The following is an 18,211-nucleotide window of genomic DNA, read 5'->3' as shown; positions in this document are numbered from 1 at the left end:
GTCAGGCAGAGAGAAAAGTTTCTGTTCTTTGTTCTTTGGGTCTTTTTCACAGTAAGGAGAGACAGAGAGAGAGAGATGGTGAACAGAGAGAGAGACAGATGGTGAACAAGACGCACACAGACAGAAGACGGACATTTTCCTGTTAAAACTTGTGAAGAGAGTGAGTAGAAATGTATTTGATTTCTATAATAAAACCACACTAAAAGGTGCATGACAAGTTAAAAGTAATAACAATTGGCCTAAAAGTAATATCATGATAATGCTAGGCATTTTGAAAATCGAAAAATCTGACCAATGTTTGATGAGTTTTTATATTATGGTTTTTGATTACTTTTGATGCAGTGAAGGTCTTTTTAAAAAGGTCTTAAAGGGATATTCCACTTTCAACAGGGAGCAGTGGAAGGGCCTCTCTCCCCATACACACCCATTGTAACTTCAAACTTCATTTTAACCATGATGGATTCATTAAAAAACACCCATTATTTTTTCTGGTGACTCATACTACCCTCCTAATACGCGAGCAGGCTGTGTTTTTTCAATAACTTTTTTCATTTATTTTTAAAAAATATTTGAAGTTTAACCTTTAAAGTTAAATTGTCACTCCACTGCCCTCATGTGATGGAGAGGTGACAACGAGGAAAGCAGATCGTGCGTGCGTGCGTGCGTGCGTGCGTGCGTGCGTGCGTGTGCTTGCGTTTGTGTGGTCACAGCTAAGGGCTGCACAGATTCCGGTTGTTCAAGTCGTGAAATCGTGGCGTTTGAGAATATTTAAATGACGCTAGGTTTCAGCCGGCGCATTTATCAACGCTGAGATCAAATATACGCTAGGATTGTCTGTATAGGATATGTTGATAAATAAATCTCACTTCAACTTTAACCTAGACCTATATTTATCGAAAAAGATACACTGTTTTTTCACTCCATTGATAAATGAGGGCCACGTGTTTGTGTTTCAGAGCAGGCACTGTGTGTCAGCACTGTAGATAATGAACACATCCCTGAATAGTTAACCATCAAACACATTGTTTGTATTGATGACAGTTTAGCTCAAATGATATTAAAATAACAATCATGAGCCGTTAGAGCAACCACACTAACATAGTACTTGTCTGACTTTCTTCCATCCATCTTTCTAGTTTACAGATAAACTTTATTTTGCCGCGCTACTCCTCCCACAGTTTTGGTGGCAAACACTTGGGCCATGTGTCAAATCCAACGGGTTTATCAGGAATCGAGTGCTTGCATTTTGCTAAGAGATAGTTATATAGTTTATACATTATTTATATTAATGTATTTGTGAATTAATATTCTCCATTGACTTGAATGAGAAAATGCAAAAAAATGACTTTCTCCAGATATGGAGATGACATCATAGAAGGTTTGAGGTTATAGACCACATGGGACTGACACAGCATATCTATATCCATATAGGGCATTCCAAGATATGGGCTTAATATTGATGACATCAGGGATCACCATATATGGACATAACATGGATGGAATTAATTTGCAAGTGTGACTCGCGTCTTGCAATTTCCCAGAATTGCATCTTTCTAGTATTGAGACGTGTGTTATGGCCAGATTGTTGTTCTGTGTGTGCAGTGTGGTCTGGTAGGTGTTTGACTCCCTGCCCCTGGGCAGGAGTAGACCTGTAAGGGTCCATTTGGTTCCATGAGTGTGTAGATAGAAAACAAATGGACCCTTACATGTCTGTAACTCTGAACCAAATTGTTCTAAATTAACCTCTGATGTAATGAATGAGTCCAACTGACACACAATCTCTCTCTCTCTCTCTCTCTCTCTCTCTCTCTCTCTCTCTCTCTCTCTCACGCTCTCTCTCTCTCTCTCTCTCTCTCTCTCTCTCTCTCTCTCTCTCTCTAAAGGTCTCTGCTCTACCATGAGTGGCTCAGTGGAGAGAGAGGAGTTGGACCCCTCCTCTAAAGACATCCTGTGTGGACAAAATGAGAGGTCTGTCTGTCTGTCTGTCTTTCTGTCTGTTGAGGGACCTGTAATCTGTAAGAGTGGATTCCACATGGATTCTAATGATTGAATATAAAAAAGTAAATCATGTTGATCCTCTCTTTATCTCAGGGTCCATCAGCAGAGAGCAGGGTCTCCTGTACCCAGCTGTGTCTCCATGAAGAGTGATGCGTCCATGCATAAACCTATTAACTTCAAAGATGGACACCACTCTACTGATTCCAGGTCAGAATGTAAAACACACAGAAAACAACACATTTAGTTGTTATCAAACTCTACTGAACAGACATATTGGTCTGGCTCTTAATATTTTTGAGTTCCATATTTGATAAATAAATCCACAGAATACATTGGCTGTGTTCTACCTAGAGGTGATGTTACACCAAATCAAATAATGTCAACTTTAATGATTATGCTTCAGGCTCCACTGGATAGAACTGTGTCATAGTAAACTGCATGCATTACCCATCTGTGGTCGTGGTAGTTTGCGTCCGTCTGTCTTTCAATGTTATATGAGATACATAAAGTGGTTCCTGTGTAAATAAGCCGTAAAGCTAACTAGGATCTCCTTTTAGTTGACCTTGTACCAGTGATTTGTACAGTCATGAAACTGTACTTTTCCCTATGCAACCTTCTAGTAAATTCTTCAATCAATCAACCAATCAATCAATCAATCAAACTGTAACCCTGAACGGTTTAATAAAGACCTAGAGTCTAAAGATGATCTATTTCATTGGCTGTAACCCTGACAGGTTTAATAAAGACCTATAGATGATCTATTTCATTGACTGTAACCCTGACAGGTTTAATAAAGACCTAGAGATGATCTATTTCATTGACTGTAACCCTGACAGGTTTAATAAAGACCTAGAGATGATCTGTTTAATTGACTGTAACCCTGACAGGTTTAATAAAGACCTAGAGATGGATGAAAGTCAGAGTTGTGCCAAACGCCACAGACCAGAGTCTCCAACACCCAGCCTTGTGTCTATGAAGAGTGACTGTTCTAAATGGGCACCTCCTGACTTCAGTGGACCTCCACACACAGAGTAAGTGAATCCTCCTTTACAATATACACAGCAATATAACACAACAAAGTGATCTACATGTATAAAATTTGTGCGACTGTGGGTACTTAGAAAAGCACTAGTCCTCTCTAGGCTGAAGGCATGGCAGAGACTGTTTTGCACCCTGTCCGTTTGTCCGTCCGTCCGTCCGTCCGTCCGTCCGTCCGTCCGTCCGTGTGTGTGTGTTTGTGTGTGTGTCCATGTGTCGCAGTGAAACAGTACACACATTCCCTGGATGTCAGAGCACTGCTCCCAGATTTTGTACTAATATCAGTACACATTATATCTATAGTGATTAAACCAAACGGATTTGTCAGATTTTTCATATTCCATCCTGATTGGCTAAGATTGGCTTCTAAAGTTTGCAGTGATCCGTTTTGAACAAAATGCCACAAATCTTTCTGTGAAATTTTGCACGCACTTTCCCATTAGGCAGAGGAAGAAATGATACTTGAAAGTGCGTGTGTGTGCGTGCGTGCATGCATGCATGCGTGCGTGCGTGCATGTCTGGCTGAAGGCAAATCCGTACACAGTATTTCTATAGTCATTAAACCAAGCGGATATGTCGGGCGCCTCAAATCATGAACACAGTGTGATTTCCGTGAAATTCCACACAGACATTCCCGCTAGGGAAGATATTATACCTGAAAGCGCTTATGAAATCTTGATCCTTGGACTCCACATTATCTTAGTCTGAGGTTTTCCATTGCCAACATATTGGTTTTGAGATGCAGAACAGTGAAGTTCACAGCATTGATTACTGATACATCTGGAGTCTGGACAGGCATCCCACCCCACTCTGCTAGAGGACACCTCTCTCCAGCAGTGATCCTCTCAAAGAGCTCCAGATAAACTTCCACATCGTTATCGAGGGTCAGTTTAGTCAGCAGCTGACCAGGGGAATGTGGTTTCTCTGACTGCTGCATCGTTCCATTGCAAAGTTCAGTTAAACCAGCACATTATAGGTAAACAGTGCTCTTATTTTACATTCCACAGACCAGAAGACAGAGCGCTCTGGCCACATTCAAGTGATTAGACAGATATCTGGTGGTGTGTTTATAGACAGTTGTTGCGTCCCCTCTCAAATGAGCACTTGCCCCGTCCTGAAAGCAAACTACACTGGCCTGAAAGTTTTATTTACCTGCCAGGGGCAACACTTAATGGGTGCGTTTCCCAAAGCGATTTTGAGTGCTCGTAAGCTCAGGCATGGTCGTAGAGACCAAAATCGTCCCTCGCAGCCTGCGCAGGCACCTGTCAATCAAGAGCAGCGAGGGCTTTCAGGAAACCGGTCGTCTCGTACAATGGAACCAAATAGCTGTGATGACGGTTGAATGCACACCTCATACGAATGGCCATCGTAAGGAGGATTTTAGAAGCAAACACCTCTCCCGCAAGTTTCCCTCGGGTGCTGCAAACGTGTATGTACGATGGTTTTGTTAAGGGTGCGCCGGGGCGCCCGTAAGCACCCTTCATAGAAAACTGAGCACTATATAACTAAGTATAACATGAAAGTTTATTTTAAAAAGCTATCTAAGTCTTGTGGATGGTAGAGTAGGCTATTCTACACACCTGCTATACACAATAAACAAGTATAACTATATATTTATATTTATAAATAAGACATACAAAGGTGAACTATATGTTTTATGTTATGCGTGTCGCTTGCTTTGATAGGCTACTGAGAAATAGCGCACCACAACACACACTTACATAAAAAAGAACAAGCTTATAGGCTGCCTCATTTGTTAAGTGGTCCGTGGACCAGTGGGGGTCCCCTCTCCACAGCTAAAAGGCATGCGGTAATGCGTGAAAGCGGCGATAGAACTCAGATCTCTCGATTAAATCAGGCCGGATGATGAGGTTTCATTGGTTCATATAACTATAATTGTAGCCCTATAATTATTACAGCCAAGACGGGGGGGACAACAGCCTTAGTAGCTGAACACAGCAGGCTTAATAGCATGACGGGTAGTGAGTTGGGCTATAGGCACTGAGAGCTTCAAGTTCGCCTCCCGCTTCAACAGATGGGACGATACAGAGATTCCCCGAGTAGCCTATCATTTTGAGAACCAATACTCTAGTCTACAATACTGTCATAGTAGGCCTAGCCTATAAAATAAAATAAATACATATTTATTTAAGACGGGCATTTAAGTCCATTTGTGCAGTCAGTTATAAGCCTACCAACAGGCAACAGCGCTTTGCAGCTTTGCATGTTTCAAATTAAAACAAGGGGTTTGTACAGTCAGTTTAGCTGCTATTCTGAAGAGCCGGTGGGGACAGAACCCGGAGCACTTACTCCCCAGTCCAACACATATCCCGTCGTGTCACTTGAACTTGACCGTGGACTTGTCAAATATAGCGCATTGGGAGCCTGTTAGAAGTTAGGCACCAAATGGACCCTCGTCCTCATCATGGGTATGTTATCATGTAACTCAGAGAGTGTGTAGCCTATACTCTCTGTCTGAGTGACAGACCCATTATGAGGGTCCATTTGATTCTTTATTATGTAACTAATTGTAGCCCTACAGCGAAGACGGGATGGACAACAGCGTTGTTCACAGCAGGGCACAGCCTTATAGCATGACGGGTTGTGTCTTAGACTGTTAAGTAAGCACTTCGGGTTCGATCCCCGCTCCAGCATATCGATAGATTTGTCGAGGACACCAGCGAGTATTACTTTGAGAACCGATGCACTAGTCAACAAATGATTAATATTCAGGACGAGCAGTTAAGTGAGTCACATACAATTTAAAACCAAAACAAGGTTTTTGTGCAGCCAGTCAGTTTATAGCATACCATCGCTTAAAACTTGCAATTAGAGATTCAAATTAAAAGAAGGGGTTTGTGCGGTCAGTTAGCCTACCAACAGCTAAAAAGTGTGTCAATTTTCAGTGTTGTATGTTTTATTTATGGGCCGATACAATCACACAAGCCGCGGCTGAAATTCATTTCGGAGCGCAGCTGCTAACGTCCTATCAATCGAAGCCCAGAGCCATTCAAGGAGAGTTTCAGGGAGAGTTACATCATCTCCGTTCACATAGGGCCAGAGTTGGCAGAACTCTCTAATACAAGGCTCTGGCCAGTCTACTGGCGTGCGAAGGTTGTTTTGCGAGGGGCGCTTATGAGCGCGTTTGAGAAACGTCATAATCGTTAGGACCGCAGCCGAGCGAAGGCCCTCGCACGACCAGCGCTTTGGGAAACGCACCCAATGTCAACACCTGTTTAAAATCATATTGATCCTCCCTGTTTAAAATCATATTGATCCTCTCTTTATCTCAGGGTCCATCAGCAGAGAGCAGGGTCTCCTGTACCCAGCTGTGACTCCATGAAGAGTGACTGGTCCATGCATAAACCTATTCACTTCAAAGATGTACACCACTCTACTGATCCCAGGTCAGAATGTAAAACACACAGAAAACAACATCATTTAGTTGTTATCAAACTCTACTGAACAGACATCGTGGTCTGGCACTCAGTATTTTAGCATGACAACATCCTTCCATATTTGATTCATAAATCCACAGAATACATTGGCTGTGTTCTGCCTAGAGGTGATTTTATGAGAGACAGCCGCTGGCCGCCGCGTCCACGTCCATGGACGCGGCCGTGGACGCGTCCATGGACGCGGACGCGAAAAAAACGTCCGTGGACGCGAGGCCGCGTCCACGGACGCAAACGGCCGGCCGTCCCGGCCGTGGACGCGGCCGTGGACGCGGCCGTGGACGCAGACGGCCGGGGACGCGGCCGTGGACGAGGCCGCGGACGTGGACGCAAACGGCCGGCCGTGGACGAGTCCATGGACGAGGCCGCGAAAAAAAGGCAGCGAAAAAAGAAAAAAAAGGTGTCTATTGTATGTATTTTTTGATGGAGAATTCAAATATGACCTTCTTTTTTGCATAGGACAACTCTAACCTGCATCAATTGGTATTTTATAATTGCCAATTGTACCCTATCCATCTGAAAAACAAATTGGATGTCTATTGTATGTATTTTTTGATGGAGAATTCAAATATTACCTTCTTTTTGGAATAGGACAACTCTAACCTGCATCAATTGGTATTTTATAATTGCCAATTGTACCCTATCCATCTCAAAAACAAATTGGATGTCTATTGTATGTATTTTTTGATGGAGAATTCAAATATTACCTTCTTTTTGGAATAGGACAACTCTAACCTGCATCAATTGGTATTTTATAATTGCCAATTGTACCCTATCCATCTCAAAAACAAATTGGATGTCTATTGTATGTATTTTTTGATGGGGAATTCAAACGTTACCTTCTTTTCTAGATAGGACAACTCTAACCTGCATCAATTGGTGCATCAACCTACTATCTATCTATCTATCTATCTATCTATCTATCTATCTATCTATCTATCTATCTATCTATCTATCTATCTATCTATCTATCTATCTATCTATCTATCCATCTATCTATCCATCTATTTATTTATACTTCACCTTTAGTCCAGAAGAGAGTTCAGCATCACGAACTTGCACACATGTAACTGTGTCATGACTGTGTCATGGAGCTAAAACAGGGCTATGTTAAATACTCAAAATGACTCTGATGGACCAATCAGGGTGGTGGTGGGGGGAGGGATCAACAATAGACAGAAACTGGATAATGCTTTGTTAACTGTCCCACCTAAGTCCCTGCTAGTCTGAACAAACATCACCTTCCCTCTCATAACACTACTACTACTACATTTATATAAAGCTGCTCTTGCATTTGAATTCAAGTCTTACACAAGTTAAGGTTAACTTAGGTAGTATTTCATTTTGCTGGCTTTTAGGGTCTGTGTGTGAGTGTGTAGGCTCACAAATTATTATAATTGTCATTAAGTGACTCTATCTATCTATCTATCTATCTATCTATCCATCTATCCATCTATCCAGCTATTTATTTATACTTACTGTTTACATTTTCTATAAATATTTATTTCTATATAAAACTCAGTTGTGTGGAGTTATTGTGTGCCTTTTCTTGTAGCTAAAGAGTCCATTTGTTCACTAGACATTAAGTCAAGGTTACTATTTTGAGTTGAAGCTAAGTGTTTTATTGCTTTGTGGTTTAACATGATTTAAAAGGCAAATTCATTGTTATGGTTACTTTAGAAGACTGCTTTTGCATTCATGAGTTAAAAAGAGAGCCAAGCTAATTTAAAGAGTTAAGTTAAAGGAACACAAAACATGACCTAACTCGCTGCCATTGGACAGACAGTTACAACATAGGCCTACTCTTATCTTTCACAGAACAGACAATTATCATTTGTTTTATCTATTTGAGACTATGTAGCTGCTCTATGGGAAATAGAGCATTATATCAGCCTATTCAATTGATAATGACCAATGGGTGCCAGTTTCTAAGTAGTTAACCATATTAACATAACAATATATGTGGCCTAGACATGGATATTGCCCAATCAACTCGTAATCTACAGAAATGTCCACCACATCACACAGTATAAAACTTAGTAGGCTCAGTGGATTCACCTATGTTAAATCATGTCAGGTTAGTTTGGTTCAAGGTTCAAGTATAATAATTTATGAGACAAAAATGTAAACAGCACAAATGTACAATCACATCTCGGCTAGAATGATAACATAAAGTCCTGACTACTCCTTGTTATTGTGGTCCTAAATACTACAATGATTAGTTTGGATGCATTGCTTCTATCATGTCCAATTAAAAATAAATACATTACATACATACAGAAATCTGCCTTCTCCTGTATTGTATTAGTGACATTCATTATAAATAGTAAAATAACAGGACAGAGCAAAAAAGGCCTCTGTTGTGTCTTTATCTGATCACATGCAATCAGACACTCACACTGCACAGCAATATATAAACTTTATTACAGGCTCAAGGCCCACAGGGTAAGAAGACAATACATTACAAAGATAATAATTTAAAAAAACAACAACAGAGAGTACATTCACAAAGCCCCACCGGAGCTAAAGAGGCACTCATGCCACTCATGCCAGTGTCCACTAATGGTAGACGTGTACCTGACAGAGCTACATCCAGGGTCTGTCATCAGTCTCTGGAACAATCTGAAACAATGTATCTTTCCTGTGGCTGTTATAATGAACACAAACAGATCAGAAAGTAATTTAACATACAACAATGTAAGGGATTCCTTTCTATTAAAAGCAAAATCATAACTGGGTCAAAGTTGCTTGGTTCTCCCCATATAAAGGCATGTAGGTAACAGTAACATGATATTATGTCATGAATGATAAAAGTAATGTTTAAACACTTTGATGTGTGTGAGTTTATCTGGAGACTTACTCAGTCTGTGACTTACAGAGATCTTGATGGTCTTTGGGTTCCACCCGTTCATCAGAATTGCCGCTGGTGCCGTCTAAAGATTTCATCTTCACTTGAAGTCTGGAGTCTATTATGTACAGTGTATTCTGGACAGTTGTGGACACTCTGCAACTAACCTAACCTAACACACACTATGTGTTAATGTTGATCAATATAATAATGTAAAAATACAAAGTTAAGTAGACCTAAGTAAGAAATAGTAAATACATTGTAATAATACATTGAAGGGGAAAATGTAGGAAAACAAATGCAACTCAGCATTGAATTTATGGCAAACATTTTGCTAACCCTTTCCAAATAATATACAATTAAGAAGTGGGATGTTACACTTAGTAAGAGAAAGAATTAATGAAATATTACATTTTTAAAAAGCTAGAAGACTCACCTATTATAGTAACCATGTGAATTGCTAATAATGTTATGGGTCAGATGTGTAAAGATCTATCACATTGTATTGTTCTTTTCAGACTCAACAATAATAATGATGATGTTACTTAAATGCTGATCAATGTGTGAATCTGGCTCTTATCAGGTGTGTGTGTGTGTGTGTGTGTGTGTGTGTTTTCTCTCCCTGTCCTGTGCTGTCCTCAGTTAAACCAAGACAGTGCTGTTGTGACCAATGTGGAAAAAGCCTTCAGCTCAATTTATTATCTCAAAGTAGACCAGAGAATTCATACCGGAGTGAAGCCATTCAGCTGTGAACAATGTGGGAAGTATTTTGCTCGGTCTGGACAATTAAAAGATCATAAGCGTTCACATACTGGAGAGAAACCTTATTGTTGTGACCAGTGTGGGAAAAGATTTGTTCAAAAGGGGATTTTAAAAGAACACCAGAGAATTCACACTAGAGAGAAGCCCTATTGCTGTGACCAGTGTGGGAAAAGCTTTACTCGATTGTCTTATCTCAAAATACATGAACGAATTCACACAGGAGAGAAACCATACAGCTGTGTCCAATGTGGGGAAAAGTTCAGTTTAATGGCTGCTCTGAAAGTACACCAGAGATTTCACACCGAAGAAAAGCCTTACTGCTGTGAACACTGTGGCAAACGTTTCACTGTAAAATCTAGCCTCGTACAACACAAGAAGATTCACACTTGAGAGAGACCTTACTGCTGTCACCAATGTGGGAAAAGGTTCACTCTGAAGATGGCTCTGAAAAGACACCTGAAAATCCACACTGGTGAGAAGCCATATACTGCTGTGTCCAGTGTGAGAAAAGGTTCAGTGATATGCATCATCTCAAAGCACACCAGAAAATTCACACTGGAAAGAAACCTTATTGCTGTGACCAGTGTGGAAAGAGCTTTCCTAGACTGGAACATATCAAAATACACCAACAAATTCACACCGGAGAGAAACCTTATATCTGTAACCAATTTGGGGAAAGCTCTGTCAGGTACACGTCTACCGTTAGAGGACACTGGCATGAGTGCCTCTTTAGCTCCGGTGGGGCTTTGTGAATGTACTCTCTGTTGTTGTTTTTTTTAATTATTATCTTTGTAATGTATTGTCTTCTTACCCTGTGGGCCTTGAGCCTGTAATAAAGTTTATATATTGCTGTGCAGTGTGAGTGTCTGATTGCATGTGATCAGATAAAGACACAACAGAGGCCTTTTTTGCTCTGTCCTGTTATTTTACTATTTATAATGAATGTCACTAATACAATACAGGAGAAGGCAGATTTCTGTATGTATGTAATGTATTTATTTTTAATTGGACATGATAGAAGCAATGCATCCAAACTAATCATTGTAGTATTTAGGACCACAATAACAAGGAGTAGTCAGGACTTTATGTTATCATTCTAGCCGAGATGTGATTGTACATTTGTGCTGTTTACATTTTTGTCTCATAAATTATTATACTTGAACCTTGAACCAAACTAACCTGACATGATTTAACATAGGTGAATCCACTGAGCCTACTAAGTTTTATACTGTGTGATGTGGTGGACATTTCTGTAGATTACGAGTTGATTGGGCAATATCCATGTCTAGGCCACATATATTGTTATGTTAATATGGTTAACTACTTAGAAACTGGCACCCATTGGTCATTATCAATTGAATAGGCTGATATAATGCTCTATTTCCCATAGAGCAGCTACATAGTCTCAAATAGATAAAACAAATGATAATTGTCTGTTCTGTGAAAGATAAGAGTAGGCCTATGTTGTAACTGTCTGTCCAATGGCAGCGAGTTAGGTCATGTTTTGTGTTCCTTTAACTTAACTCTTTGAATTAGCTTGGCTCTCTTTTTAACTCATGAATGCAAAAGCAGTCTTCTAAAGTAACCATAACAATGAATTTGCCTTTTAAATCATGTTAAACCACAAAGCAATAAAACACTTAGCTTCAACTCAAAATAGTAACCTTGACTTAATGTCTAGTGAACAAATGGACTCTTTAGCTACAAGAAAAGGCACACAATAACTCCACACAACTGAGTTTTATATAGAAATAAATATTTATAGAAAATGTAAACAGTAAGTATAAATAAATAGATGGATAGATGGATAGATAGATAGATAGATAGATAGATAGATAGATAGATAGATAGATAGAGTCACTTAATGACAATTATAATAATTTGTGAGCCTACACACTCACACACAGACCCTAAAAGCCAGCAAAATGAAATACTACCTAAGTTAACCTTAACTTGTGTCAGACTTGAATTCAAATGCAAGAGCAGCTTTATATAAATGTAGTAGTAGTAGTGTTATGAGAGGGAAGGTGATGTTTGTTCAGACTAGCAGGGACTTAGGTGGGACAGTTAACAAAGCATTATCCAGTTTCTGTCTATTGTTGATCCCTCCCCCCACCACCACCCTGATTGGTCCATCAGAGTCATTTTGAGTATTTAACATAGCCCTGTTTTAGCTCCATGACACAGTCATGACACAGTTACATGTGTGCAAGTTCCTGATGCTGAACTCTCTTCTGGACTAAAGGTGAAGTATAAATAAATAGATGGATAGATAGATGGATAGATGGATAGATGGATAGATAGATAGATAGATAGATAGATAGATAGATAGATATATAGTAGGTTGATGCACCAATTGATGCAGGTTAGAGTTGTCCTATCTAAAAAAGAAGGTAACATTTGAATTCCCCATCAAAAAATACATACAATAGACATCCAATTTGTTTTTGAGATGGATAGGGTACAATTGGCAATTATAAAATACCAATTGATGCAGGTTAGAGTTGTCCTATCCCAAAAAGAAGGTAATATTTGAATTCTCCATCAAAAAATACATACAATAGACATCCAATTTGTTTTTCAGATGGATAGGGTACAATTGGCAATTATAAAATACCAATTGATGCAGGTTAGAGTTGTCCTATGCAAAAAAGAAGGTCATATTTGAATTCTCCATCAAAAAATACATACAATAGACACTTTTTTTTTTTTTTTCGCTGCCTTTTTTTCGCGGCCTCGTCCATGGACTCGTCCACGGCCGGCCGTTTGCGTCCACGTCCGCGGCCTCGTCCACGGCCGCGTCCCCGGCCGTCTGCGTCCACGGCCTCGTCCACGGCCGCGTCCACGGCCGGGACGGCCGGCCGTTTGCGTCCGTGGACGCGGCCTCGCGTCCGTGGACGTTTTTTTCGCGTCCGCGTCCATGGACGCGTCCACGGCCGCGTCCATGGACGTGGACGCGGCGGCCAACGGCTCTTGCTGGATTTTATACCAAATCAAATAATGTCAACTTTGATGATTATGAGTCAAGCTCCACTGGATAGAACCGTGTCATAGTAAACTGCATGCATTACCCATCAGTGGTTGTGGTAATAAAACACACCCGCACACGCACACACACACGCACGCACACGCACGCACGCACACACGCACACACACACACACACAACCTGACAGTGTCATGCAAAAGTACAAAAAGGAACAGATCTACAAGCTCACAATACATTGCATTGTGATGCTTTGTGCTTGTAGATCTGCTATTTTAATTTTTAGTCCTCTCTAGGCCGTGTGCGTGCGTGCGTGCGTGCGTGCGTGCGTGTGTGTCCATGTGTCTATCTGTGAATAGCTAATCTCTGACACCGTTTGCCCGATCGCAGCGAAACAGTACACACACTCCCTGGATGTCAGAGCACTGTCAAACATTTAGACAGTGCTCCCAGATTTTGTACTAATATCAGTACACATTATATCTATAGTGATTAAACCAAACAGATTTGTCAGATTTTTCATATTCCATCCTGATTGGCTAAGATTGGCTTCTAAAGTTTGCAGTGCTCCGTTTTGAACAAAATGCCACAAATCATGAACACAGCGCGTGATTTCTGTGAAATTTTGCACACACTTTCCCATTAGGCAGAGGAAGAAATGATACTTGAAAGTGCGTGTGCGTGCGTGCATGCATGCGTGCGTGCGCCGTGCGTGTATGTCTGGCTGAAGGCAAATCCGTACACAGTATTTCTATAGTCATTAAACCAAGCGGATATGTCGGGCGCCTCAAATCAAGAACACAACGTGATTTCCGTGAAATTCTACACGGACATTCCCGCTAGGGAAGAAATTATATCTGAAAGCGCTTATGAAATCTTGATCCTTGGACTCCACATTATCTTAGTCTGAAGTTTTCCATTGCCAAAATATTGGCTTTGAGATGGAGAACAGTGAAGTTCACAGCATTGATTACTGATACATCTGGAGTCTGGACAGGCATCCCACCCACTCTGCTAGAGGACACCTCTCTCCAGCAGTGGTCCTCTCAAAGAGCTCCAGATAAGCTTCCACATCGTTATCGAGGGTCAGTTTAGTCAGCAGCTGACGACTGGGGAATGTGGTTTCTCTGACTGCTGCATCGTTCCATTGCAAAATTCAGTTAAACCAGCACATTATAGGTAAACAGTGCTCTTATTTTACATTCCACAGACCAGAAGACAGAGCGCTCTGGCCACATTCAAGTGATTAGACAGATATCTGGTGTTGTGTTTATAGACGGTTGTTGCGTCCCCTCTCAAATGAGCACTTGCCCCGTCCTGAAAGCAAACTACACTGGCCTGAAAGTTTTATTTACCTGCCAGGGGCAACACTTAATGTCAACACCTGTTTAAAATCATATTGATCCTCTCTTTATCTCAGGGTCCATCAGCAGAGAGCAGGGTCTCCTGTACCCAGCTGTGACTCCATGAAGAGTGACTGGTCCATGCATAAACCTATTCACTTCAAAGATGGACACCACTCTACTGATCCCAGGTCAGAATGTAAAACACAGAAAACAACATCATTTAGTTGTTATCAAACTCTACTGAACAGACATCGTGGTCTGGCACTCAGTATTTTAGCATGACAACATCCTTCCATATTTGATTCATAAATCCACAGAATACATTGGCTGTGTTTTGCCTAGAGGTGATTTTATACCAAATCAAATAATGTCAACTTTGATGATTATGAGTCAAGCTCCACTGCATAGAACCGTGTCATAGTAAACTGCATGCATTACCCATCAGTGGTTGTGGTAATAAAACACACCCGCACACGCGCACGCACACGCACGCACGCACGCACGCACGCACGCACGCACGCAAGCACGCAAGCACACACGCACTCACGCACACACACAACCTGACAGTGTCATGCAAAAGTACAAAAAGGAACAGATCTAAAAGCTCACAATACATTGCATTGTGATGCTTTGTGCTTGTAGAGCTGCTATTTTAATTTTAAAATGTCAGACCTTTAATGACATGACCAGGTTCAACGTGGATTCTAGATTATATAAATAAATAAGCAATACAAAGAGCATACATCATTCATGATAAATACTGTATTAACAAACACATACATTATTGTATTTCATTGACTGTAACCCTGACAGGTTTAATAAAGACCTAGAGATGATCTATTTCATTGACTGTAACCCTGACAGGTTTAATAAAGACCTAGAGATGATCTATTTCATTGACTGTAACCCTGACAGGTTTAATAAAGACCTAGAGATGATCTATTTCATTGACTGTAACCCTGACAGGTTTAATAAAGACCTAGAGATGATCTATTTCATTGACTGTAACCATGACAGGTTTAATAAAGACCTAGAGATGGATGAAAGTCAGAGTTGTGCCAAACGCCACAGAGCAGAGTCTCCAACACCCAGCCTTGTGTCTATGAAGAGTGACCGTTCTAGATGGGCACCTCCTGACTTTAGTGGACCTCCACACACAGAGTAAGTGAATCCTCCTTTACAATATACACAGCAATATAAAACAACAAAGTGATCTACATGTATAAAATTCGTGCAACTGTGGGTACTTAGAAAAGCACTAGTCCTCTCTAGGCCGTGTGCGTGCGTGCGTGCGTGCGTGCGTGTGTGTCCATGTGTCTATCTGTGAATAGCTAATCTCTGACACCGTTTGCCCGATCGCAGCGAAACAGTACACACACTCCCTGGATGTCAGAGCACTGTCAAACATTTACAAATGTTTGACAGTGCTCCCAGATTTTGTACTAATATCAGTACACATTATATCTATAGTGATTAAACCAAACAGATTTGTCAGATTTTTCATATTCCATCCTGATTGGCTAAGATTGGCTTCTAAAGTTTGCAGTGCTCCGTTTTGAACAAAATGCCACATCATGAACACAGCGCGGGATTTCTGTGAAATTTTGCACACACTTTCCCATTAGGCAGAGGAAGAAATGATACTTGAAAGTGCGTGTGTGTGTGTGCGTGCGTGCATGCATGCGTGCGTGCGTGCATGTCTGGCTGAAGGCAAATCCGTACACAGTATTTCTATAGTCATTAAACCAAGCGGATATGTCGGGCGCCTCAAATCATGAAGACAGCGTGATTTCCGTGAAATTCTACACGGACATTCCCGCCAGGGAAGAAATTATACCTGAAAGCGCTTATGAAATCTTGATCCTTGGACTCCACATTATCTTAGTCTGAGGTTTTCCTTTGCCAACATATTGGTTTTGAGATGCAGAACAGTGAAGTTCACAGCATTGATTACTGATACATCTGGAGTCTAGACAGGCATCCCACCCCACTCTGCTACAGGACACCTCTCTCCAGCAGTGGTCCTCTCAAAGAGCTCCAGATAAACTTCCACATCGTTATCGAGGGTCAGTTTAGTCAGCAGCTGACGACTGGGGAATGTGCTCTCTGCTGATGGACACTGAGAGAAAGTGGTTTCTCTGACTGCTGCATCGTTCCTTTGTAAAGTTCAGTTAAACCAGCACATTATAGATAAACAGTGCTCTTATTTTACATTCCACAGACCAGAAGACAGAGCGCTCTGGCCACGTTCAAGTGATTAGACAGATATCTGGTGGTGTGTTTATAGACGGTTGTTGCGACCCCTCTCAAATGAGCACTTGCCCCGTCCTGAAAGCAAACTACACTGGCCTGAAAGTTTTATTTACCTGCCAGGGGCAACACTTAATGTCAACGCCTGTTTAAAATCATATTGATCCTCTCTTTATCTCAGGGTCTATCAGCAGAGAGCAGGGTCTCCTGTACCCAGCTGTGTCTCCATGAAGAGTGACTGGTCCATGGATAAACCTATTCACTTCAAAGATGGACACCACTCTACTGATCCCAGGTCAGAATGTAAAACACAGAATACAACACATCATTTAGTTGTTATCAAACTCTACTGAACAGACATCGTGGTCTGGCACTCAGTATTTTAGCATGACAAAATCCTTCCATATTTGATTCATAAATCCACAGAATACATTGGCTGTGTTCTGCCAAGAGGTTATTTTATACCAAATCAAATAAGGTCAACTTTGATGATAATGAGTCAGGCTCCACTGGATAGAACTGTGTCATAGTAAACTGCATGCATTACCCATCAGTGGTTGTGGTAATAAAACACACACACACACACACCTGCACGCGCACGCACGCACGCACGCACGCACGCACGCACGCACGCACGCACACACACACACACACACACACACACACACACACACACACACACACACACACACACACACACACACACACACACACACACACACACACACACACACACACAACCTGACAGTGTCACGCAAAAGTACCAAAAGGAACAGATCTACAAGCTCACAATACATTGCATTGTGATGCTTTATTTTTAAAATGTCAGACCTTTAATGACATGACCAGGTTCAACGTGGATTCTAGATTATATCAATAAATAAGCAATACAAAGAGCATAAATCATTCATGATAAATACTGTATTAACAAACGCATAAATTATTGTATTCCATTGACTGTAACCCTGACAGGTTTAATAAAGACCTAGAGATGATCTATTTCATTGACTGTAACCCTGACAGGTTTAATAAAGACATAGAGATGATCTATTTCATTGACTGTAACCCTGACAGGTTTAATAAAGACCTAGAGATGGATGCAAGTCAGTGTTCTGCCAAACGCCACAGACCAGAGTCTCCAACACCCAGCCTTGTGTCTATGAAGAGTGACTGTTCTAAATGGGCACCTCCTGACTTCAGTGGACCTCCACACACAGAGTAAGTGAATCCTCCTTTACAATATACACAGCAATATAACACAACAAAGTGATCTACATGTATAAAATGTGTGTGACTGTGGGTACTTAGAAAAGCACTAGTCCTCTCTAGGCTGAAGGCATGGCAGAGACTGTTTTGCACCCTGTCCGTTTGTCTGTCCGTCCGTCCGTCCGTCCGTCCGTCCGTCCGTCCGTCCATGTGTGTGTGTGTGTGTGTGCGTGCGTGCGTGCGTGCGTGCGTGCGTGCGTGTGTGTGTGTGTCCATGTGTCCATGTGTCTATCTGTGAATAGCTAATCTCTGACACCGTTTGCC

General features: G+C 41.2%; 1 protein-coding gene and 1 long non-coding RNA gene across 2 annotated transcripts in view; one reads left to right on the top strand and one right to left on the bottom strand.

Annotated features, from left to right (window-relative positions):
* The window catches only part of LOC308308390, a 319,469-nt gene that overhangs the window by 119,498 nt on the left and 181,760 nt on the right, over positions 1–18,211 (bottom strand). The window lies entirely within an intron of this gene.
* LOC308308424 (uncharacterized protein) lies at positions 65–16,544 on the top strand (the record flags this gene model as incomplete). The annotated part of the gene is made up of 7 exons (XM_080753841.1): positions 65–160; positions 1,884–1,968; positions 2,092–2,205; positions 2,886–3,029; positions 6,330–6,443; positions 14,506–14,619; positions 16,433–16,544. Exons 2-7 carry the CDS (start codon positions 1,898–1,900, stop codon positions 16,542–16,544), a joined length of 669 nt encoding a protein of 222 aa, XP_080609967.1. The 5' UTR covers positions 65–160; positions 1,884–1,897.

This window comes from Nannobrachium achirus, assembly GCF_963921795.1.
Source record: "Nannobrachium achirus genome assembly, chromosome: 23".
Taxonomy (NCBI): Eukaryota; Metazoa; Chordata; class Actinopteri; order Myctophiformes; family Myctophidae; genus Nannobrachium; species Nannobrachium achirus.
Note: the sequence above shows the minus strand (reverse complement) of the source record. Positions and strands in the feature narration are given on the sequence as shown.